The sequence below is a fragment of the Eumetopias jubatus genome, unplaced genomic scaffold (genome assembly GCF_037043125.1).
Source record: "Eumetopias jubatus isolate StellerSeaLion01/CBP00866 unplaced genomic scaffold, mEumJub1_p1.0 scaffold_23, whole genome shotgun sequence".
Lineage (NCBI taxonomy): Eukaryota > Metazoa > Chordata > Mammalia > Carnivora > Otariidae > Eumetopias > Eumetopias jubatus.
The window spans coordinates 1,858,609-1,885,405 of NW_028274829.1; the positions used below are offsets into that span (position 1 = coordinate 1,858,609).

Sequence of the window (26,797 nt, forward strand, 5' to 3'; positions counted from 1 at the left end):
TTCATGGATTCTGAGTTGTTTTTCCCTGGCCTCCACTTTTCCCTTTTTATCTATTAACTTGTCTTCCAGGTCACTGATTCATTCTTTTGCCTCACTTACCCTAGCTGTTAGATTATCTAGATTAGATTGGATCTCATTGATAGCATTTTTAAATTCTGCCAATTCAGCTTTCATTTCTGCCCTTAGAGACTCTATGTTGCCATTAATTGATTTCTCCATATTAGCTATTGTCTTCACAATAGCTAGCCTGAATTCCATTTCCAACATCTTGGTTGTTTCTGAATCCATTCGTAAATCTGTGGCAGAAGGCATAATCTCTTGAGTCTTTCCTGTTTAGGGTGTTCCTCCTCTTAGTCATCCTGTTGATGGGTGGTTGAGGGAGTGTACAGAGTCCAAATTATTGACCACAACCCAAGCAAGATGCACCTGTTTTATAGGGACCTTTGGGTTGTTGGCCTCTTGTTCTCCCAGCCTGTCTTCTGGGGAAAGGGCCTGCCTTGCTGTCACTCAGGCAACCCTGTTTGGGCAGAGTTTCTCTGCCCCCTGTGAGGGGGGGATGAGCTCTGTGAAAACCGGTATTTTGGGGCTTTTGTTCTCTGGCAGCTTTCACTGTTGGCTTTCTGTGTCTCTTCTGAGAGTCAGAGCAGAAGAGACAGGTTCCAACCCTCTGCCTCAGAGCAGAGAGACTGCAGTCTGTTCTTCAGTGAGGTCTCCAGGCCACACTATCTCCATTTCTGTCTGTGCTGCTATAAACTGCAGCAACCTGGGTTGTGTGCCTCTCAGCAGGGCTCCCAGTCCTCACCTCCAGGTCAGAGCTTGGGGGCACATCTCTGCCCTTTGTGCTTCTAAAACCGCCAGCTGCCCCCAGTTAGCACACACTGGTCTGACAGTCTGTGCTCTGTCCCCAGCCCAGAGGCTATCACTCACTGATGGTGTAGGATTGCCACGGCTCCCTCGCTGTTCCATTTAATCTCCAATATCTGCCCACAGAATCACAACTCCCCACTTCATACCTCAAAGCCAACCCCCTGCGATATTCTGTTTGTAGAGATCCTGATATATCTTCTTACATCTCAGGCTGATTTTGTGGGTGTTCAGAGTGGTCTGGAAGATATCCAGCTCAATTCCAAGAACCATTTGGAATAGGGTCCCCTACTCCTCTGCCATCTTTTCCTCCCCCACATCATTAGTTTTTGATGTAGTGTTCCATGATTCATTGTTTGCATTTAACACCCAGTGCTCCATGCAATACGTGCCCTCAATACCCATCACTGGGCTAACGCATCCCTGCACACCACTCCCCTCTGAAACCTTCAGTTTAATTCCCAGAGTCCATAGTCTCTCATGATTCATCTCCCCTCAAGATTTCTCTGAACTCTTAACATGGATTATATTACCACACCCTTAACCTGTATCTTTATATCAACTATTCTTAACAGTGTCATGGATTTCATTATTTGGTAGCCATTTCTAATTTTGGCATCACTGTCATCTGGAAGATGGAGAATTTTTTCCCCCTGTGACTTATTCATTTTTATTTATTTATTATTTATTTATTTATTTTATTATGTTCAATTAGCCAACATATAATACATCTTTAGTTTTTGATGTAGTGTTCAATGATTCATTACTTGTGTATAACACCCAGTGCTCATTACAACACGTGCCCTCCTCAACACTCATCACCTGGTTACCCATCCCCCACCTCCCTCCCTTCTGAGACCCTCAGTTTGTTTCCCAGAGTCCAGGGTCTCTCATGGTTTGTCTCCCTCTCTGATTTTCCCGACTTCAGTTCTCCCCTTCCTTCCCCTAATGTCCTCCGTGCTATTCCTTATATTCCACACACAGTGTAAGAGCATTCCTTCCCCCTTCTTCACATTGTCACCAACACTTGTTTGCTGTCTTGTTAATTTTTGCCATTCTAACTAATGTAAGGTGAGATCTCACTGTGGTTTTGGTTTGTATTTCCCTGACGGCTAGTGATGTTGAACATTTGTTCATGTGTCTGTTATCCATTTGTATGTTTTCTTTGGAGAAGTGTCTGTTTATGTCTTCTGCCCACTTATTGACTGGATTAATTGTTTTCTGGGGTGTTGAGTTTGGGAAGTTCTTTATAGATCTTGGATACCAGCCCTTTATCTGATATGTCATTTCAAATATTTTCCCCCATTCATGGGTTGCCTCTTAGTTTTGTTGACTGTTTCCTCTACTGTGCAGAAGTTTTTTATCTTGATAAAATCCTAATAGTTCGTTTTTGCTTTTGTTTCCCTTACCTTTATAGATGCATCTTGAATGAAGTTGCTGTGGCCAATGTAGAAGAGGTCAATGCCCATGTTCTCCTATAGGATTTTGATGGATCCCTGGCTCACACTGAGGTCTTTCATCCATTTTGAGTTTATCTTTGTGTATGGTGTAAGAGATTGATCCAGTGTCATTCTTCTGCATGTGACTGTCCAATTTTCCCAGCACTATTTATTGAAGAGACTGTCTTTTTTCCATTGGATATTCTTCCCTGCTTTGTTGAAGATTAGTTGACCATAGAGTTGAGGATCCATTTCTAGGGTCTCTATTCTGTTCATTGATCTATGTGCCTGTTTTTCTGCCAATACCACGCTGTCTTGATGATCAAAGCTTTGTAATATAATTTGGAGTCAGGCATCAGGATGCCCCCAGCTTTGGTTTTCTTTTTCAACATTCTTCTGGAGATTCGGGGTCTTTTCTGGTTCCAATACAAATTTGTTGGTTTGTTTCAGCTATGTCAATGGTGTTTTCCTAGGGATTGCATTGAATGTGTAGATTCCTTGGAGCATCTTAGACATTTTAACAATGTTTATTCTTCCAATCCAAGAGCATGGAATGTTTTTCCATCTCTTTGTGTTTTCTTCCATTTCTTTCATAAGTGTTCTGTATTTTCTAGAGTATAGATTCTTTACCTCATTCGTTAGGTTTGTTCCTAAGTATCTTATGGTTTTTGGTGCTATTGTCAATAAAAGATTTTATTTATTTATTTGACAGAGAGAGACACAGTGAGAGAGGGAACACAATCAGGCAGAGGGTCGGAGGGTGAAGCAGGCTTCCTGCCGAGCAGGGAGCCCAATGTAGGGCTCGATCCCAGGACCCTGGGATCATGATCTGAGCCAAAGGCTGATGCTTAATGACTGAGCCACCCAGGCACCCCTTTCCTAAACTCTTTTTAACTTGTATTTTTACACACCTATATTTTTATAGATATATGATTTATTTTAGCCCCTTTTTGCACTCTATTCAGCTTTACCTTTTTACATATAGAAGTTTGACTTTACTTATAATTTTGGGATGCAGTATCCTCTAAAACACACATCAAAATACACTCAGGAGCATCTGAAACACCCTGTTTTGTCCACACTGAGAGATTATAGCCTCCTTTACCCTCTCCCTCTCCCATGTTTTTTTAATTTTTCAATTTTTTACTTTTATTCTTGTGTTTCATTTTGGCTTTGTTTGTTTGGTAGTGGTTTCTGACCTCTCCAGATTTTGCTAGGGTGCATCTAGCTTGGGTCATGGTTGATATTTTGGACTCTGCTCATTCGCTCAACCATCCCTCAACTGAATGACTAGGAGGAGGAACTCTCAACAAAGAAAAAATGAGACACTTTCCTCTGCCACAGAACTAATGGATTATGGATATAAGCAAGATGTCAGAGATAGACTTTGGGATGGCAATCATGAAGTCAATAGCTAGGCTTGAAAAAAAGCATTAGTGACAATATAGAATCTCTAAGGGCAGAAGTGAGATCTAATCAGGCCAATCTTAAAAATACTATGAATGAGATGCAGTCTAAACTGGATACTGTAACAACCAGGGTAAATGAAGCAGAAGAGCAAATCAATGATCTAGAAGATAAGCTGATAGAACAGAAGGAAGCTGAAGAAGATACAGATAGGCAGCTAGTAGCCCATGAAAATAGATTTAGAGAGATTATTGATGCATGAAACATTCCAATGTCAAGATTATTGTGATCCCTGATAGGGTGGAAAGAGAGGACTAGAAGGTACAATTGAGCAAATCATAGCTGAGAACTTCCCTAACCTGAGGAAGGAAACAAGCATTTGTATCCAAGAGGCAGAGAGGACCCCTCCCAAAATCAATAAAAATAGATCAGTACGCTGACATATAATAGTGAAGCTTGCAAATCTTAGAGCCAAGGAAGCTATCCTGAGAGCATCTAGAGGGAAGAGATTTCTTATGTGTGATGGGAGGAACATCAGAATAATATCAGACCTATCCACAGAGACCTGGCATGCTAGAAAGTGCTGGCAAGACACATTCAGGATACTAAATGAGAAGGACATGCAGCCAAGGATACTTTATCCAGCAAGGCTGTCATTTAAAATGGAAGGAGAGAGAAAGAGCTTCCAGGACAGGCAAAAAGTGAAAGAATATGTGACCACCAAGCCAGCCCTGCAAGAAATATTAAGGGGGATTCTGTAAGCAAAGAGAAACTCCAAAAGTCACATAGGCCAGAAAGAAATAGAGAAAATCTACAGAAACAGGGACTTTACAGGCAATACAATTGCACTAAATTCATATCTTTCAATACTTATTCTGGATGTAAATGGGCTGAATGCTCTCATGAAAAGACACAGGGTTTCAGATTGGATAAAAAAGTAGGACCCACCCATATGCTGTCTACAAAAGACTATAAAAGACCCAAAGACACCTCCAGACTGAAAGTGAGGGGGTGAAGGATATTTTATCACGCTAATGGACCTTAAAAGATAACTGGGGTAGCAATCCTCATATCAGACACATTAGATTTTAAACCAAAGGCTCTAGTAAGAAATGTAGAGGGACACTATATCATACATAAAGGGTCTATCCAACAAGAATATCTAACAATTGTAAATATCTATGCCCCCAATATGGGAGCAACCAATTATATAAACCAATTAATAACCAAAATAAACATATGGACAATAATACATTAATAGTAGGAGACCTCAACACTATACTCACAGCAATGGACAGATCATCTAAGAGAAGATCAACAAAGAAACAAGAACTTTGAATGACACACTGGACCAGATGGACCTCTTAGATATATACAGAACATTCCACCCTGAAACAACAGAAAACTCATTCTTCTCGAACGTACACAGGACTTTCTCCAGAATAGACCACACACTGGGCCACAAGTCAGGTCTCAATTGGTACCAAAAGATTGAGATTATTCCCTGCATATCTTCAAACCACAATGCTTTGACACTGGAACTCAATCACAAGAAAAAAAATGGAAGGAACTCAAACGCTTGGAAGCTAAAGACCATCCTGCTAAAGAATGATTGGATCAACCAGGAAATTAAAGAAGAATTTAAACAATTTTGGAAACCAATGATAATGAAAACACAGTACATGAGATCCCCTTTTCTCCACATCCTTACCAACACATGATATTTCTTGTCCATTTGCTATTACTCAATCTGATGTGATGGGGTATCTCGCTGTTGTTTTGATTTGCAATTTTCAGATGATTAGTGATGTTGAGAAGGTATTTCCATGAATCTGTTGGCCATGTCTTCTTTGGAAAAATGTCCATTCAGGTTTTCTGCTCATGTTTTGATTATTTGTTTTGTTTTTGTTGTTGAGTGTTTAAGTTATTCTATATTTTGGATATCAAACTCATATCAGTTATATTATTTGCAAATATCTTCTGTTCAGTAAGTGACCTTTTTGTTTTATTCTGCAGCAGCTTTCTACTGTGGTGTAGTCCCAATAATTTATTTTTGCTTTTGGTCCCCTTTTTCTGAGGCGACATTTCCATAGATATGTTGCTGTAGCTGATGTCAAGCAGATTGCTGTCTATATTTTCTTGTACTTGATTTTTGGTTTCAGACTTCACATTTAGGTCTCTCAACCATTTTGAATTTATTTTTGTGTATGGTGTAAGAGAATGGTCCAGTTTCATTCTTTTGTATGTAGCTGTACAGTTTTCCCAACACAGTTTGTTGAAGAAACTGTCTTTTGCCATTTTATAGTCTTGCCATGTTTGTCATAGATTAATTGACTACATAGATACTGGTTTATTCATCAGTTCTTTGTTTTGTTTCATTGATCTATGTGCTTATTTTCATGCCACTATGAAACCATTCCATTAGTATGACTTTATCATATAACTGAAGTCTGAAATTGTTATACCTCTTGCTTTGTTCTTTTTCAAGATTGCTTTGGCTTTTGTGGTTCTATACAAATTTGTGAAAAATGCTATTGATACGTTGATAGGGACTGCCTATGCTATTGATACTTTTAATACTTTTGTGGTTCTATACAAATTTGTGAAAAATGCTATTGACTGCCTTAAGTCTGTAGATTACTTCAGGTAATATAGACACTTTAATGATATTAATATTTTAGTTCATGAGCATTGAATATCTTTCCATTTGTTTGTGATGTCTTCAAGTTCTTTCACCAATTCTTACAGTTTTCAGAGTACCAGTCTTCCACTTTAAATTTTTCCTATGTATTTTATTATTTTTGGTGCAATCATTAATGGAATTATTTTCTAAATTACTACTTAAATAATACTTTGTTATTAGTGTATAGAAACACAACAGATTTCTATATAGTGATTTTGTATCCTGTGACTTTACTGAATTAATTCATTAGTTCTAATAAATTTTCTGGTGGAGTCTTTAGGGTTCTCTGTACTTAATATCATGTCATACGCAAATAGTGACAGTGTTACTTCTTCCACACAAATTTGGATGGCTTTCATTTCTTTTTGTTGTCTGATTGCTGTGACTAGAACTTCCAACACTGTGTTGACTAACAGTGGTGAGAATGACAACCTGTCTTGTTCCTGACCTTAGGGGAAAAGCTCTAAGTTTTTCACCACTCATATTGTATTTTCATCTATTGCCTTTATTATGCTGTAGTATGTTCCTTGTATACCCAATTTATCAAAGGTGTTTATGATGATAGGATGTTGTATTTTATCTAATGCCTTGAGATGCAAATATGGCTTTTATTTTTTCTTTTGTTAATGTGATGTATAACACTGATTGACTTAAGAATATGAAGCCACACTTAAAACAAATCCCACTTGATTGTAGTGAATAAAACTTTAATGTATTGTGGGATTCAGCTTACTGATATTTTGTTGAGGATTTTTGCTTTATGTTCATCAGAGATATTGGGCTGTAGTTTCTTTTTTTGTGGTGTCATTGTCTGGCTTTGGTATCAGAGTAATGCTGCCCTCATAGGGTAAGTTTGGAAGCATTGCTTTCCTCTTACAATTTGGAATAGTTGGAGAAGTATACTTATTGACTTTTTAGAAATGTTTGGTAGATTTCACCTGGAGACCATTTGGTCCTGGACTTCTACTTGTTTGGAGTTTTTTAAATTACTGATTCATTTTTTGTTACTAGTTCAGTCTGTTCCATTTTTTTATTTCTTCCTGAATCAATTTTAGAAGACTGTATGTTTCTAGGAAATTATTCACCTCTCATTTCTTGTGAAGTGAAACAGATAGAGCCAAATTGTGGACTGATAGATTTCACCTTGATTCCTCATAACAAAAAAGGCAACAAAAAGTGAAATGTTGGCTTTCAGGAGTAGAATTTAGTGATTTATCACTTACATACAACATGCAGTGCTCATTACAAGTACCCTCCTTAGTACCCACCACTTATTTCTTTTTTTTGGTGGAATTTAGGGTGTTTTATATATCATAGGATGTCATCTGCCAATAGTGAAGTTTTACTTCTTCCTTACCAATTTGAATGTTTTGTATTTCTTTTTCCTATCTTATTGCTGCAACTAGACTTCCAGTACTATGTTGAATAAAAATGGTTAGAGGAGCCAAATAAGTCAATCAGAGAAAGACATGTATCATATTACCTCACTGATATGAGGAATTCTTAATCTCAGGAAACAAACTGAGGGTTGCTGGAGTGATGGGGGTGGGAGGGATGGGGTGGCTGGGTGATAGACATTGGGAAGTGTATGTGCTATGGTGATCGCTGTGAATTGTGTAAGACTGTTGAATCACAGATCTGTACCTCTGAAGCAAATAATACATTATATGTTAAAAAAGAAGAAGAAGAAGAAGAAGATAGCAGGAGGGGAAGAACAAAGGGGGATAAATTGGAGGGGGACACGAACCATGAGAGACTATGATCTCTGAGAAACAAACTGAGGGTTCTAGAGGGGAGGGGGTGGGGGGATGGGTTAGCCTGGTGATGGGTATTAAGGAGGGCATGTACTGCATGGAGTACTGGGTGTTATATGCAAACAATGAATCATGGAACACTACATCAAAAACTAAAAAAAATAATAATAATAATTTGGTCCTTAAAAAAAAATTGTTAGAGTGGACATCCTTGATCCTGACCTTGGAGGAAAAACTCTGTTTTTGAGTATGATATTAGATGTGGGTTTTCTATATTTTTTATATATGGCCTTTATGATTTTCAGGTATGTTCCCTCTCTACCTACTTCATTGAGAGTTTTTATCATGAAAAAAATGTGTTAAAAATTATTTTTCTTCATCTACTGAAATGATCATATGTTTTTTTCTTGTTAATGAGATGTATCACATTTATTGATTTGCAAATATTGAAACACCACATGCTTCTCTGGAACTATATATAATTTAAAATGGGATAAATGATGCTTTTAATATAGCCTTAAATTTGATTTGCTAGTATTTTCTTGGGGATTTTTGTGTCTGTGTTAATCAGAGTTATGGGCCTGTATTTATTTTATTTTGTGCAGTGTCTTTTTCTGTTCTTGCTTTCAGGATAATGCTGAACTCAGAAGGTGAATTCGAAAATTTTCCTTCCTCTTCCATTTTTGAAATAGTTTAAGAGTAGGTATTAACTCTCCCTTGAAAGTGTTTTGTGGAATTTTCAAGCGATCTTGACCTGGACTTTTAATGTTGGAAGATTTTGATTACTGATTTAATTTCATTTCTAGTAATTAGTTTGTTCAGATTTTTTATTTCTTTCCTGGTGATTCAGTAAGGGAGATTGAAAATTGCCAGGCAATTTTCCATTTCTTTAGATTATCCAATGTTTTGTCATGTATTTTTGTAATAATTTCTTTTAATTCTTTGCATTGTGGTGTTGTTATTTTTTTTTCATTTCTGATTTTATTTGAGTCCTCCCCTTTCCCCTGATAATTCTGGCTTAAGGTTTATTAATTTTATCTTTTCAAAGAACCAGTTCTTGGTTCTATTGATCTATTTCTTTGTTGTTGTTGTTATTTCATTTATTGTCATTCCAATTTTATTATTTCCTTTCTTTCCTTTCTTCTAATAGCTTTAATCTTTGTTCTTATTTTTCTGGGTTCTTTATATGTAAGGTTAAATTGTTCACTGGAGATTTTTTTGTTTCTTGTAATAGGACTGTATTTGTATAAACTTCCCTCCTAAACCTGCTTTTTCTGATTCTCAGGGATATTTGGTCAATATGTTTTCATTTTTGTTTCTCTCCATGCAGTTTTCTTTTCCATTTTGATTTCTTTCTTGACACTTATTGTTGTTAGGTAGTATGTTGTTTGATCTGTATGTTTGTTTTTAATCTACTTATTTTTTATTGTAATTAATTTGTAGTAGCCTTGTATATGAACTATTCTGGAGAATCTTCCATGTGTGTTTGAAAGATTGTGTTTTCTACGTTTTTTTAATTGAATGCTTTGAATATATTTCTTGGGTCCAATTGGCGTAAGTATGTCATTCAAAGCCACTCTTTCCTTACTGATTTTCTGTCTGGATAATCTATCCCTTGATGTAAGTGGGGTGTTATGTGCCCTACTATTATTTTATTTCTGTCAACTTGTCTTTTTTAAGTGTGTTAATATTTACTCTATGTGTTAGGTATTCTTATGTTTTATATTTGGGGCAAAAATATTTAAAATTGTTATACCTTCTTGTTGGATTAACCCCTTTATCATTATGTAGTGTCCTTTGTTATGTCTTGCCACATTCTTTTGTGTGAAGGGTATTTTGTCTAAGTATTGCTTCCCTAGCTTTAAAAAATTCTGTTTGCCTAGAATATCTTTTTTCATCTCTATCAGTTTTTATGTGTCTTAGGTGTGAAATGGGTTTCTTGTAGGCAGCATATAGATGAGTCTTCTTTTTTTATCCTTTGTTTACTGAAAGACTTTTGATTGCAGCATTTAGACTATTTACATCCAAAATAATTATGAATAGATACGTACATATTGCCATTTTGATGTTTTCTGTTTTATTATAGTTCTTTTCTGTTCCTTTATTGTTTTCTTGTTCTTGTCCCTTGGGGTTTGATGATTTTTTAAATGACATACTTGAATTCTTTCTCTTTTTTGTGCGTGTATCTACATAGATTTTTGATTTTTGATTACCATTAGGTTCATATGGGACCTTATAAGTAAAAGCAATTATAATATGTTGATGGTTACTTAAGTTTGAACACAATCTAAAAGCATGACATTTTTACTTACCTCTCCACATTTTACATACATAATATCATACTGTGCCTCCTTTAATTTTGTTCATCCTTTGACTAACTTTTTTAAATTTTCATTTAAATTTTAGTTGGTGAAAATATGCTACAAAATTGGTTTCAAGAGTACAACTCACTGATTCATCACTTACATACAATACCCAGTGCTCATCACAAGTACCCTCCTTAATGCCCATCACTCATGTAGCCCATCCTCCATGCACCTCCTTCCAGCAACCCTCAGTTTGTTCTCTATGGTTATGAGTCTCTTAAGGCTTGTTTCCCTCTCCTTTTTCTCCCCCTAATCATGTGTTCATCTGTTTTTTTTCTTACATTCCAAATATGAGTGAAATCATATCTCTGACTGACTTATTTCACTTAGCATAATATACTCTAGCTCCATTCACATTGTTGCAAATGGCAAGATTTTGTTCTTTTTATGGCTGAGTAACATAGTAAATACTATGTGCCTAATTCTTGCTATGTACTAAAGACAGTTTTGCTTCATTTCTCATACCTGGTTTTTACAGAACTTTTATGGTACTCACTTTCAAAAAGTACCTTCAGAAAAAATTGTTGACATCATCACAAACTGTGGGTCAGAGTACTTTCTGGGCCTCTGTTACCCTCATCTTTGACCACTGTTTTGCCTGACCCATAATTTTCCTGAGAATCTGATCATTCTGTCACTTAGTAACTACTTATTGGCTGGCTAATGAATGCCAGACATGTGTTATTGTCCAGGTATAGAATGGTTCTGGAAAGCAACAACCTCTACCACCACTGCCATCATCCCTGTCTTGCTGAAGACTTTATCTGGCGGAAAATAGGAGTTTGCCATATGCGCAGGTGACAAAAACTATAGGGGAAATGTTACAGTAGTGGAAAGGCAATTACAAATGTGGGTGCGCTGATTACAGTTTTAAAGAGGGTGACACAGAAAACCTATTTCTAAAGATCAAAAGGAGGTTACAGAATTAGATTTTGCAGATGTTAGTCTTTCTAAAGGATCTGGCAGCTATAAAGGGACAAACCTTTGCAAATTCTATTATACAACTCTTCCTAAATGACTTACCTATTTATATTCCTTAATGTTTGCACTTTCATGTAACTGTCAGGAATAAAAGCAGTGGTATAACACAAAGAAGGCCAGCATGTCATATGCTGGGACCAGCAAGCACTTCAGATGTTGTAAAGGCTTTTTGGTAGTCTCCTTTGCTCTTTGAGCTCCCCATTTGCTGGGTCCAGAACCAACAGGATTAGCAAAGATGGTGTAGGAGTTAATTAACAGTACATTCAATTATCATAAATAATTAAATGCACTTAGTTTTAAATGAATTCTCTTAAACATTAAAATAGCTGCTTTGACATTAAACCAAAGTTATTGATTTCACAGTAAAAGCTATAGGATCCCACAAAAAGGGGAGGACATTGAGTGAGGGGTCCCTCTCAGGTGGAAAATCAAGACACTTAAACTAAACCTTGAAGATAGGACAGGGTTTGAAGATAAGCTCAGGATACTGGCAGTTTCTTGGGTGGCAAAGGTCCAGCAAGGAACAGTTGGGCAAAACCTGCATGGCATAGGTCATCTTTGGTGATATGGTGAGTCTGGAGGAAAGCAGTAAAGCTAGTCACAAAAGTCTAGCTTTCTGAGAACAGAGGTAGCAAGTTGAAGACAGTTAAAGAAATTTTGTGAGAATGAAGGTGTTTACAATGTCAAGGTTTTTTAGGAATAATGTCAAGGCTTTATGAGGTATTTGTAGGACACAATATCCAGCTCTAAGGCACTTGATAACTACTCTGATGGATTATTTGGCATTTTTAGCAGCATTTGAATTCCTCAGTAATAGAAATCTGTGTCCCCTGTCCTGAGCTTTTCAGAGAATGCCTGTTTGGAGACCTAAATATGTGACCTCTTCCTGTCAGTTTGTGCTTCAAAAGCTACCTCTACAACTGCCACATGGTATCTCATCTCTGGCATGCAGCTGTTTCCTGACTCATTACATATGACTACATGATTCTAGTAATATAAAATCCTTAGCTACTCATTCTTGGTGCTGTCCTGTACTACGTTGAACTTTAAACCATCAGGCATGGTTATGGAGAGAGGTGTCTCACTGCTGACAGCTACTGCTCAATAATCTGTCAAACTCATGCTCCTTTTCAACAATAACTGTTTTTAAGCTTCTTTCAGAATCCCTACTTAACTTTTTTTTTTTTACCTCTTTTTTAAACAGTTAGGATCACTGACTGCATAACTATCTAGGGAAAGATTGGCCTATGTTCCCAGCATGTTCATGTAAGTATTCTTCAAGGAATCCTCACTCATTCAAGTAAGTAGTTGCACTGACACTGTGCAACTAGGACTGTTTACAGTGTGAAATTGAGTGAACTTGAACTGACAAACAGTGAAGAAGGATAGAAAGAAACATAATGTATTGGTCCAACAAAATTCCGTGGTTATGGACGGACCTTATTTTGAACTTGAAGACTAGAATAGTGAGACAATATTAGAATATTTTAGAGAGGGCTGTAAATAACAGCATCAGCCACAGCCAACATGTGGTGGTCTGTTCAAAGCCTGAGGAGTATTGGTAGTGGCAGAGGTGCTTGGACAGGGTGAAATGAAGATGTGGCTTATGAGGCTAGATTGCACTGGGGGTGCACAAAGTGAGATTTCTAAGTTTGAAGTGGCTCTGGACCTTCCTAATGTAACAAACCCCTCTAAATTGGTTAATGAATTGCTTTCATATATTTCTTTTCCCCACAACAAGTTAAGTTCCACTTAACATCTGCTGAACTAAATTGCTTCATCTGCTAAATCTGAGTCATCTTTACCCAGGGGGATTAGATTGTCTCCTTATTTTTTACAGGCACCTTATCCATCTTTAGAACCCCACAATGTTTCCCACTCACAGTTTCCCTCAGATATAGACTCAAGTATACACTAATGACAGGGTGAGGAAGATATGTATGCAGTGGTTCATCAAAACTGACAGCAAGGTCTGAGCTGATGTCATGTACCTTGTTGGATTCATGGGTGAAGAGAGTTGTTTCTTTATGTTGAAGAAGGAAGCAGCATTGAGAGAAAAAAACAAGTCAAAGTTAAGAGCTGCTCTTTACCACTTTGTTTCCCACTATGCCATCTGGTGGTGACTTAACCATTCTAAACTGGATCTTCAAAGACACATAAAATCTTGGTGAGAGGGGTGAACAGAGAGGGGAGACATGGTATACATCTCTCTGGGAAGAAACTGAGCTCAGAGAAATGCTAGTGAAGGGCATTCCAGAATTTGGCTATAGCCTTTTGTCCATCTTTTATGCCATAGTGACAGTTTCAATACTTTTTAACAGTTTGTTAAATCCTGAGAGTATTCGACAAAGGTGGAGGTGCTTGATTTATTAGAAGCATGGAGTGCTAAAGGGGTGATGAGTTCTGGACCAAGACTTCCATCATCCAGTGTTGTTAGAAAATATCCTTTCTTTCTTTTTTTATTTTGTTTTGTTGTTGTTGTTGTTACATTCTGGCTCTTTCCTTCTATAAACCCTAAGCCCAGAGGCAGGGCTATGGATGAGTAAGGGCACAGAGGGAGTAAATGGTAAATGTGTCAGGCTGTTGAATGGGAAATCTAGCAACCCTTGCTTGCTCACATGTGATGTTGCACATTCATTTGCATATATGTGTGAGGCTGCAGAGCATCAACAGAAGGGAAAGCCTGCAGAGGCCTGAGTGTGTGCATCTCTCTTCTCTTTGAGATCTTGAGTGCATTAACCCAGAGTGGTGTCATACAGCCATTGTGCAAGAACATAAAAAATGGCTGAGCAACCATAACTATACTCATTTCCCTATATACCATGTTCTAGGACAGGTTCAGGTCCATGCTGTTGATTGTTTTCATTTGAGCCCATCAAGAATTGAGGATTGCCAGCCTAGTAAAATATTCTTGTGTTCAGTGTGACATGGTGTGTTTCTGCTGCCTAGGCAAAAGCATCTTTGTTTTAATGATATTCATACCTATTTCTAATCAGACATCATCAACATCAAGAAGACAGGAGAGTATTTCTGCTCAGTCTGTGACACCAAGTGTTGTTTTGCCAGTTCATTGTGTGACACACAGCAGGAGAGGCAAAGGTAAGTCATGGGAGTCAAGTAAAGTAGAGTTGGTTCTTTTCTAGAAAAATAATCTATCACTAAGAGGGACTTGTATAGTTCATAAAACCACCAAGGCTTTCCACTTTTGAACAGAGAGCAAAGAGAAGAATGGGCTTTGTTAATCCTATCATGCAGTCATCCACATGTACTGACCCTTAGTAAAGCCATCCACTCTGGATGTGCCATTTATCTCCTTAAGGTATTTCTGCTTGGCTGCATCGTGGACCTCAAAAACATCTTTCAACAATCTGGGCAATCTGTGTCTGTGTCCATGTTCTTGCACCTCAGCAGACTCAGTGTGTATTTTATCTACTGTAATACCATACTTTGAATATTTTTATGTCCTAGTACTTGTCTGTTGAAATTGGTTGTACATTGGATCTTTCTTCCCTTATAGGATTTGTTATCTCACTTAAAGTAATGCCTCAAATCCTATTCAGTGTTTTAATGACAGCATGCCCACTACCACCATTATAAAAAAATACATCAGGTGGAATGTCTGTTCCCATTCTCTGCTTTGCTCCTTTTCTCCTCTTACTGCTGTGCTCATTTGTGTCTTTCCGAGATCCATCCAAACTCATTTCATAGGCCCTGAACTCTTAAAGCACTTCTTTAATGGAAGGAGGGAGGGAGGGAGAAAAGAAGGATGGAAGGGAGGGAGGGAAGAAAGAAGGAGGGAAGGAGGAAACTAGGGGGGAGGAAGTGAGGAAGGAAGGAAGGAGGGAGGGAGAAAGGAAGGAAGGGGGGAAGAAGGATGGAAGGGAGGAGGGAGAAAGGAAGGATTGAAGGGAGGGAGGGAGGAAACAAGGAGGGAGGGAAGGAGTAAGTAAGGAAGGAGGGAGGGAAGGAAGGAAGAAGGGAAAAGGAAGGAAGGAAGGGAGGGAGGGAGAAAGGAAGGAAGGGAGGTGGGAAAGAAGGAGGGAGGGAGGGACGGAGGAGGAAGGAAGAGAGACAGGGAGGAAAGAAGGGAGGGAGGGGAAGGTAAGGGGGAAGGAAGAAGGGATGGTGGTAGGGAAGGAAGGGAGGGAAGAGAAGAAAGGAGGGAGGGAGGAAGGATGGAAGGGAGGAAAGAAGGAGGGAAGGAGGGAGGAAAGGAAGAAGGCTCAGGAAGTGTTTATGGTGTAAGCTGTGTACACTCTGCTGTTGTGTTTTCTCTCCTCTTTCCTACTTCCTCTACAGAATTACTCCTTGCTTAATGGGGAGTGTTTGGACCTTTTGGTAAGTGTGCTTTGATTCATTTTTGAAATTAAGCCTGTAAAGGAATACCTAAAAAAAAAGGAGAAAAAAAGAAAAACAAAAACAGCCTGGTCCAGAACAAGAAAAGGGGAAATGGAACAAAATGGATACAAGTATAAAAACAGTAAACTTTAAGCATATTTCTAAAAAATAAGAAATCTGGGGGAGAGAAGAATAGGGAAAGAAGAGAGAAAAAAAATTAAAAAAAAAAAGTAAGCATCCTGATTCAAAAGCTAAGAGAAGGAAACAAATGAATCAACAAATGATATATAAATATATCTATATATCTATATATATAGATATATATATATGAATGAAAAATACAAAGTAGAAAACTAAAAAATGTAAACAAAAGATTTTTAAATAAGAGGAAAAGAAAAGGAGGCAAGCCCGGTCTTATTTCCACGGGAAGCTGATGTTTTGGAGTATCTTCAATCAGTATACCTGGCAGATGCGGAGGCCTGTGTTGGTCTTCTGGAGGAGAGGCTTGCTGTGCTGGTCCACAAGCTGCCTTGCCCTTGTAAAGATACCCCTATCAGGCCAGGGGGTGGGGGGATTAGCAAAGGGGACTCCAGCCTCCACTGGAGGCACTGTGTTTCTGTCTGGAGTCCACCTGTGCTGGTAGGCAGGGGTTGAGGGGTGGTGGACGAGATAGAATATGGCATCACACCCCCCTCTCCTCCCTGGGGAGGAGAACTGCTGGCCACTGTTCAGGAGGCCCTCTTAGAAAAGCAAACAATCCCTGGGTCGTGGGCTTTTGTCAGTTCACTGCCCTTAACCTGTCTGTGCCTGGGCTTTTGGTACACCCAGAGCTACAGATCTCCTGTATTTTATCTCTGGCTGGTGGCTGGGATTCAAAACTCCAGGTTTTAAAGGGCCAAGTAAGCTGCTGGCCCACTCCCATCCCCTGGAGGACAGACTCGGTGTGTGCCCGGCACCACCCAGGCCCCAAAAGCAGTTGCACAGTGCATGCACAGAGGCTAGACTTTATTGTAGCAGTCAGCAAAAAGCTGCAACCAGGTAATCGGCAGTCTGCACATGACTCAGTCCCCTACTCCCTTCTCTCCCAGAAAAGCCGAGGCAGGGGCTCGAATCTATTGTGGCACACAGCAAAAAGCAGGGCCAAGTCATCTGCAATCTCCTCCTGTCCGCTCTCTGCTCAGTTCTGCTGCAGAAATGCAGCTGCCTGGTGCCAACACAGAAGTGTAAGGCTGTTGTGGCTCACAGCTGAAGTTGTTAGGTGTTCTGCCCTCTGGGCACACCACTGACCCTGCTGTTGAGCACCTCTCAATGGCTCCTAGCTATCCTTTTGTACATGGAGAGGGGAAATAGGCTCTGCCAAAGAGCAGTCTCTTCCACTGCAACCCTAGGGAGCTCCTCCCTGTGGCTTATTGTGTGGTCACTCCCTGCTGTGCTCTCTCCCTCTCCCTGAGTTTGCTGCATGGAAACGTTTCCTTCCCCTTGGTGGCCACATGGCTTTCCTCTCACCCGGTTCAAGTCTTCAAACCTGGAACCTCGAATCTGCCACGTTCTCTCCCTCCAGCTGTGCAGATAGTTTTCTTAATCCTCACATCAACTTCCTAGTTGTTCAGAGTAGTTGGGATGTTGATCTAGTTGTGTTTGTAGGGTAAGGCAAGACCCACCTACTGCTCTGCCATCTTAACTCTGTCCCCTTACATGATAATTTAAAAAACATTCTACTTTCTGAGAATTTTTTATTTCCAGATAGCTGTGGGGATATGGGAGGAACTAAGGCATGATGTTTTGTATCTTTCTAATTCATTACTTCTCTATTTCTTTTCCTCCTCCTCCTCCTCCTTCTTCTGCTTCTGCTTCTTCTCCCCCCTCCTCCTGCCCCTCCTCCTCCTCCTTCTTCGTCCTCCTCCTCCTCAACTTCTTCCTCCTCCTCCTCATCTTCTTCTTCCTCTTTTTTTCAGGTTCAACATACCTTTTTTATGGGATGGGAATGGAAGATTTTCTATGGAAAATAGAAAATCCTAAATGGAATTTAGGGCATTCCAGCCTATATAATACAAGTTGTTAAGAATTTTTTTTAAATCTGCATATAAGTAGATCCAGAGAGTTCAGATTTGTGTTGTTCATGGGTCAGTTGTATATACTCATATATGCTGTTATACTTTAGTGGGAAAAAAAGAGAGTGGGTGAAAGAATATAGAAGTGTAGTTGACTAAAGCCCAGCTGGGGAATTAATTCCATTTATACCATGATGATTATGAAATTATTATTATTGAGGCTGAGAGGTGTGGCTGGGGGATGTTAAATGTAGGAGGATGTGGCCCTTGAGACAACTACATTAGGCAATGAAATGGTGTGAGAGCCATGGATTGAATCTCCCTCTACCCAATTCACCATCTCCCTTTAATAATCATAGTTGATATTCTGTAATTGATAATTATTCATCTGGATGTCATAGGAACTTGTTGACCTCTCTAATGCACTATCAGCTTGGATAGATGAATAAAAATCGTATTGTAAACCTACTAACCACAAATCTCAAGAATTGTGATTTACTACCTACCCGGTCAAAAATGTCTCTAGGGGCAATGGGGTGATTCATTTAGTTAAGCGTCTGCCTTCGGCTCAGGTCATGATCTCAGGGTCCTGAGATCGAGCCCCACGTTAGGCTCCCCACTCAGTGGGGAGTCTGCTTCTCCCTCTTTCTCTGCTGCTCCCCCCACTCATGCTCTCTCTCTGTCAAATAAATAAAAATCTTTTTAAAAATGTCTCCACCAAAGAACTGTAGTTGTGAGAGCTTCCACCCATGATTCTTCCTTGCTCAGTCACCTTCCTGCATGATTCCAGTGCTTCTCCATGTGGCCACATGTGGTGTGGCATGCCCCTTCCTCTTGGAAACTGTTAATAATAATAATAACAAAATAATAATGTGTTATTCTTTAAATGTCATTGACCTATCTGTGCCATCACTCAATTATACCTATAAATTAAATCCCACCAATTTAATCATTTTGCAAATTAATTGGAACAAATATTTAAACAAAATGGCAGTAAGCAGGGTTACCCAGTGATAGATGAGGAAGGCATACCTCTTAACTTCTTTTGGCTTACTAACTGGATTGACCCAAAAGCAAGTGCTGCCTGGAAAGACACCACTGGCTGTAATTACTCCTATCCTGTCTGCTATTGTGTATTCTGCCTTTCCACTCTAATTATCACAAGCACCAAGCAGAGAAGTTCCAGACCCCTGCTTATTTTAGGTTGTTATAGTGTGGTTTTATCCCAGTTGGTATCCTCACCACTTTTGTGACACCTAGGGTTCATACCTGGTGTCCCATGGACAACTAAGGCATTTTGCTAACTTACAAGGCAAAGATGCCTTCCACCTAATGAAAAAGGAAGAGGCTTCCCTTGAGATGCTAAAGGGGTGAATCTGATTTACCAATGTGGCACCATAAAGTGGACAAAGGCACTCAAGAATTGCAGTAGTCTGCAATAATACATTCCCTCAGCATTTCTGTCACTTCACAAATTAATGTATACATTACTGTACTCTGAAATATCTCATCTTGAAGTTTAGTTCCCATATGACCTTGCAAGTACTTGAGCCCACAGTTTTGGTAACAGAGACATAGAATGCCTCCTGATGGAAAGGCATTATAGCAGGTAAACATAAATGTGCCTCAGGGTTAACTCTTTGTTGTCAATACTATTACTTCTGTCATGATTTGTCCTGCAGTCCAGCAAGATATAGATGTCTCAACCATGGAGACCAGTGCTCCAAGATTTAATGAATCAGTTTTTTAATGAACCAGTTTTAATGAAAAAGGAATATTCTATCTCTGCTACTCTAAGACACCTGAGGAGGTTTTTCAGGTTTTACAGGAGATTGTGTATCTTTTGGCTAACTTGTTTAGGCCATCCTAAGTGCTGCTATTTATCAGCATAGTAAAAATCTCCTTTTCAAAACAGAATCACTGAAAAATCAGAATGCTGCTACCTACCATCATTCCATTATTATGAACCCCAACCTCTTTGGGTTTGATTAGGATATCTATACAGAAATGCCCCCACAACAGCACAGGCTACTGTAGACAATGAGGAGAAAAAATTTGGCAGAAATTCAAACACTTAGAGGCTAAAGACCACTCTGCTCAAGAATGTTTGGGTCAACCAGGAAATCAAAGAAGAACTGAAACAATTCATGGAAATCAATGAGAATGAAAACACATCAGTCCAAAACCTATGGGATACTGCAAAGGCAGTCCTAAGGGGGAAATACATAGCCATCCAAGCCTCACTCAAAAAAATAGAAAAATCCCGAATTCACCAACTAACTCTACACCTTAAAGAACTAGAGAAAGAGCAACAAATAATGCCTAAGCCATGCATTAGAAGAGAAATAATTAAAATTAGAGCAGAAGTCAATGAATTAGAAATCAGAAACACAGTAGATCAGATCAGCAAAATTAGAAGTTGGTTCTTTGAAAGAATTAATAAGATCAATAAACCACTGGCCAGACTTATCCAAAAGAAAAGAGAAAGGACCCAAATTAATAAAATTATGGATGAAAGGGGAGAGATCATGACTAACACCAAGGAAATAGAAACAATTATTAAAATTATTATCAATAACTATATAACAATAAACCGAGCAATCTGGATGAAATGGAGGCCTTCTTGGAAACCTATAAGCTGCCAAGACTGAAACAGGAAGAAATTGACAACCTGAATAGGCCAATAACCAGTAACGAGATTGAAGCAGTGATCAAAAACCTCCCAAAAAACAGGAGTCAAGGGCCTGATGGATTCCTTGGGGAATTCTACCAAACATTCAAAGAAGAAATAATACCTAATCTCCTGAAGCTGTTTCAAAAAATAGAGACAGAAGGAAAACTTCCAAGCTCATTCTATGAGGCCAGCATTACCTTAATCCCCAAACCAGGCAAAGACCTCATCAAAAAGGAGAATTTCAGACTGATATCCCTGATGAATATGTATTCCAAAATCCTCAACAAAATCCTAGCTAATAGGATCCAACAACACATTAAAAGGATCATCCACCACAACCAAGTGGGATTTATCCCTGGGAGGCAAGGGTGGCTCAACATTTGCAAATCAATCAATGTGATAGAACACATTAAAAAGAGGAGGGAGAAGAACCATATGGTCCTCTCAATTGATGCAGAAAAAGCATTTGAGAAAATACACCATCCTTTACTGATTAAAACTCTTCAGAGTATAGGGATAGAAGGATCATTCCTCAACTTCATAAAATCCATCTATGAAAAACCCACAGCGAATATCCTCAATGGGGAAAAGCTGAGAACACGTCAAGGATGTCCACTCTCGCCACTATTGTTCAATATAGTACTAGAAGTCCTAGCAACAGCAATCAGACAACAAAAAGAAATAAAGTTATTCAAATTGGCAAGAAGATGTCAAACTCTCTCTTTTCGCAGATGACATGATACTTTATGTGGAAAATCCAGAAGACTCCACCCCCAAAGTACTAGAACTCATACAACAATTCAGTAATGTGGCAGGATAAAAATCAACGCACAGAAATCAGTTGCTTTCTTACACACTAACAATGCAACTGAAAAAGAGAAATTAGATAATCATGTTGCCTGATTTCAAGCTATATTACAAAGCTGTTATCACCAAGACAGCATGGTATTGGCACAAAAACGGACATATAGACCAATGGAACAGAATAGAGAGCCCAGTTATGGACCCTCAACTCTATAGTCAAATAATCTTAGACAAAGCAGGAAAAAACATGCAATGGAAAAAAGTCAGTCTCTTCAATAAATGGTGCTGGGAATTTTGGACAGCCACATGCAGAAGAATGAAACTCGACCATTCTCTAACACCATTCACAAAGATAAACTCAAAGTGGATGAAAGACCTCAATGTGAGACAGGAATCCATCAAAATCCTAGAGGAGAACATAGGTAATAACCTCCATGACGTTGCCCACAGCAACTTCTTTCAAGATACTTCTCCAAAAGCTAGTGAAACAAAAGCAAAAATGAACTTTTGGGACTTCATCAAGATAAAAAGCTTCTGCACAGCAAAGGAAACAGTCAACAAAACAAAGAGGCAACCCACAGAATGGGAGAAGATATTTGCAAAAGACACTCAGGTAAAGGGCTGATATCCAAGATCTATAAAGAACTTCTCAAACTCAACAGCCAAAAAAACAAATAATCAAGTCAAAAAGTGGGCAGAAGATGTGAAAAGACATTTCTCTGAAGAAGACATACAAATGGCTAAGAGACACATGAAAAAAATGTTCATCATCATTAGTCATCAGGGATATTCAAATCAAAACCACATTGAGATACCACCTTACACCAGTTAGAATGGCAAAAATGGACAGGGAAAGAAACAACAAATGTTGGAGAAGTTGTGGAGAAAGGGGAACCCTCTTACACTGTTGGTGGGAATGCAAGTTGGTACAGCCACTTTAGAAAACAGTGTGGAGGTTCTTCAAAAATTTAAAAATAGAGCTACCCTATGACCCAGCAATTGCGCTCCTGGGTATTTACCCCAAAGACACAGATGTAGTGAAAAGAAGGGCCATATGCACTCCAATGTTCATAGCAACAATGTCTGCAATAGCCAAACTGTGGAAAGAGCCGAGATGCCCTTCAGCAGATGAATGGATAAAGAAGATGTGGTCCATATATACAATGGAATATTACCCAGCCATCAGAAAGGATGAATACCCAACTTTTACATCAACATGGATGGGACTGGAGGAGATGATGCTAAGTGAAATAAGTCAAGCAGAGAAAGTCAATTATCATATGGTTTCACTTATTTGTGGAACATAAGGAACAGCATGGAGGACATTAGGAGAAGGAAGGGTAAAATGAAGGGGGCAGAAATCGGAGGAAGAGACGAACCATGAGAGACTATGGACTCTGAAAAACAAACAGGGTTTTAGAGGGGAGAGGGGATTGGTTAGCATGGTGACGGGCATTAAGGAGGGCACATACTGAATGGAGCACTGGGTGTTATATGAAAACAATGGATCATGAATCACCACGTCAAAAACTAGTGATGTGTTGTATGGTGACTAACATAACATAATAATATTAAAAAACAAATATTGACCAAAAAAAAGAAACATTTATGTATAACATTTAACCATTTTGTTAAACTATATCCTCTATAATTACACATCTGAGAACTAAATAATGGTGATTAACAGCATATGGGCATAGATGACCATGGTATTCTCATGAAACTCCAGGAAGAAACCGGGATTCCTTATACAGAGTAATGATTGCAAACTCTTCCTGTGTAGACACAGTTTGAAAATATGTGTTCATGCAGTAGGATGACAAGAATGGATTGTTCAGGTCTGGATTTCATCTCAATTCCAGCTATCTCAGAGGCCAAGGGAATGAATTTTGTCATTGTACTGCACACTAGCTGGGATACTGCCGTAGACACAGAGCTGGTAAGTATGCAGCAAATTCTCTCAGGGAATGACTTGTGAAAGCAGAAGATGGAGAAGATATTGTGACAGGCAGAGAAATAATCCTATATTTCAATGAAACAGGACACAAAAAAGCCTTTATAGTGGCATTAACTGGAATATCCAAGTTTGCATAATGGCCAAAAAACTGGAAACTAAAAATTAGTGCATGCAGTGATAACTTGTGATGCTAGTTTCCTCAAGTCAAACTCGTTATCTGGAGTGTACATAACTGTGAGCTACTCTTGAAAGAAAATTTCCAGTGAAGAGTAAGACCAATTATGATAATAGGAAAAGACATGGGATGTTCCGTCACAAAAAGTAGATTTTCATTGGCTTAAACCAACATTCATTTATTGTTCATTCAATATATACATATAAAAATACTGTCAAATATGACAGTAATTGTGCTCAATCTGTGCTGATGTCCAAGACAAAGTAAAGGGATTCAAACCAAGAGTTGTATGATGGGAATTGGCATGGCTAAAAAGAGTGTGAATGTAATAGAAACTTATGAACGTGCTCAGGTAAACAGTTGTCTCTAAAGTCTTGTTAACTATACTGAATTTCAAGGCTCAGAATTTAAAAGGCATCAGAAACAGCATAAGGACTTAAGCCTAAAATAGGCTGTGGATGGAATCAGAAAGCAACATAAATGTATCCATTGAAAAATATAAAAGGTGGGCTAATGAGGGGAGGAAATGAAGGCACAAAATGGAATGTTTTGAGATCACTAGGGCAAAACAGGCCTTTGATAATACCACCTGTAAAATTACACAACATTCTGAGACATGCAGCCCATGACTGCAGCATGTGATCACATAATGGTTGCTGAACTGGTGAGAGTGTTATACTTTCCACTATGAATGTATTTTTTAATGAAGACAACCTTTGCCAACTAAAATCCAAGGACTCTTCTAAATAACTGGGAGAATATAATGTAATTGAGAAAATACTAAAGTGAATATTATATATTTGTCTTTTCTGGATTTCATTGACATGTATCTCTTCCACATCAATTTTTTAAAGATTTTATTTATTGCAGAGCACATACAAGTAGGCGGAACGGCAAAGGGAGAAGGAGTCTGCTTCAGGACACAAGTCTGCAATGGACGCAAGGCTCGATCCCAGGACCCTGGGATCATAACCTGAGCCGGAGTGGAGGAAGAAAGAGCCCCTTCCACTTCATTGTAATTTATGCCCTCATTTTATTCATCCTGGACTATTTCAGAAATTACTTAACTCCAAATGCTTCTTTTCCTTTGCTCCTATTCTTTTTTAAATACATATAATTTGTTTAGGATGTATGTCAACTGTTCTTGCCAAATGACAAAAAAAATACGATAAATAAAATAAAGATTTTTACTCTGAACTATTTCAAAAATAAACATAATGAAACCATAAAGACTAACATGTAATTTTATTGTTCAAACAAGAGAATTGCCAATATGTGGTCAATTGCCAACAAACGATAATCTTTGTTATCTTGCATAATGATAGTCCTTTGACAGATCAGTTGTAATTAGGATGATGTGCATACGATGGAGAGGGTTGATGAGTTGACCTTGAAAGTGAGGCAGCAGAAGTACCCCCTATCATTGGCATTGTGCACCATGGGTTGCCGGCCGGTTGCAGGTTAGAAAAACGAGCCTCACTGGCTGACAAATCCGCATATCTAGTTGGAAAAGTGGAAGGCTCCACCATCATTCCAAAATAACTGCTCTGTAAGGGAGATATGATACGGTACTGAGATGTAGAAGTTGTAGTTGTAACAAAGTTCGCAATGTGGCCATTTGCTTGAGTGTAGCTGCTATGTGGGTGCATGTGGAAAGTGGTCAACCGGTTTAAAGTAGCATGTGGCTCCATTTCAATTTGTCCCGGTGGTCTAACTGACATTGCTGATGCAGGAGAAAAATCACTTCTCATAGGGGCCGTTGTAGTAGCAATTCTCTGGCTGGGAAAAAGCTTCCTTATTAGAGGCACATTTACGTTGGTGGAGTTTGAACATACCCTTTCTCCGCTAGTTTCAACAACAAAACCAGAATTAGGTCTCTCCACATTATCCACTGCTCTGCAGGGTTTCTTGTTGAAACCTTGAACTAATGAAACTGTAGAAGCATTTTTAATCCCAACTCTTCTTTTCATTCTTACTAAAAGATGGGGGCAGCCTCGTTTAAAATATGGATTATGATAGTACTGTAACTGAAACCAAAGGAGAACATTACTAAGTGACATTTCCAACTAAGATAGAAGATAACCTATAAAATCTGACTGTAGTTTCATCACAAAAAGTCATCAAATAATATATTTTGTATGTTAGTATTTTTAAAAATTTACTTACTGGAAACAAACGTTTAATTACAGTTCATGAAAATGTGTTATATATTTACAAATAACAGTGAATAGCACTTTAAGTGGCTTCAGGACCTTATTTAAATTGAAGTTCATTGGTAAGGGTCAAAGATATTACCAAAATTTCTTATAACCCTGAATGTTTCATGCCTAAGGTGGCCTCAATTTTTAAAAAATATTAAATATTTAAAAAATCTGACTTTAGCCTATACATATGAACCTATTTACTGCTATACAAGGAAAAATCTTATGTATTCTTTATATAAGTAATAACATTTTTGCATACCTTGCTTAAAACAGAAACTTCTTTTTCCTCTGCTAGAAAATCAGCCAGAGAAGCAGATCTTTGAAAACTCTGTCGCACTTTACTAAATCCATAAAGATTAAGCTGGCGAACTAAACTCTTCATACTTCCAGTTGCAAATATCCTGAAAGGAACCTTTCTCTCCAACACTTCTTTCTTGAAGAGTTCCTCATCAATCACTATAAAAGTTCCCTTCTCATCCCACCAAATTGACTTGAATTGATCACTTTCAACTATTTTCCAAAGTTTCCTGGGAAAGGTCAGAGAAAGAAAATCATTATCTTCATCTGGTTCAGAGACACAGAATGTGTAACGTGGTCTTTTTATCAAGGATCCTCCTGACAAGGCCTGCAAAGCATTTTCTTCAATCATAGACCTCAGGTCCACATCTCCAGTGAACGTGTGATCACACAAATGAGCGCTAATGGAGGCTGCGGAACCAGTCGATCCATCTTTACGAGAATCATCTTGAATTTCTGAAGAAACATGTGCCATCTCAAATAAGTTTTCCTTCAGCTACGTTTCTCATCTGCATGGTTTTGAACACTGCAGCTTCAAATGCCGCTTTGGCTGGCCTACGCAGATAGACTACCCAGACCGTCACAATGCTCCACCACCTGAGTAGTTGTGACATCACAAGATGCCTGTTTCCTAGCAATTAAAGCCAGACTGTTTACTTGTGAAATTCATTTCAGTTAAAATACAGTGCTTAAAATAAAAGTTATGTAGACAGCGACCAAAAAACTAAGATGTACAAAATCTCATTTTCACAAAATTTTTTAAAGAAATAAATACATAATTATATTTAGCCCCTGATATAAAA

General features: G+C 38.5%; 1 protein-coding gene across 1 annotated transcript; it reads right to left on the reverse strand.

The window, feature by feature from the left end:
• Positions 1 to 24,830: 24,830 nt before the first annotated feature.
• LOC148162082 (heat shock transcription factor, Y-linked-like) lies at positions 24,831 to 26,469 on the reverse strand. The gene is made up of 2 exons (XM_088020333.1): positions 25,957 to 26,469; positions 24,831 to 25,520 (listed from the first exon to the last, which is right to left on the reverse strand). Exons 1-2 carry the CDS (start codon positions 26,467 to 26,469, stop codon positions 24,831 to 24,833), a joined length of 1,203 nt encoding a protein of 400 aa, XP_087876459.1.
• Positions 26,470 to 26,797: the final 328 nt, after the last annotated feature.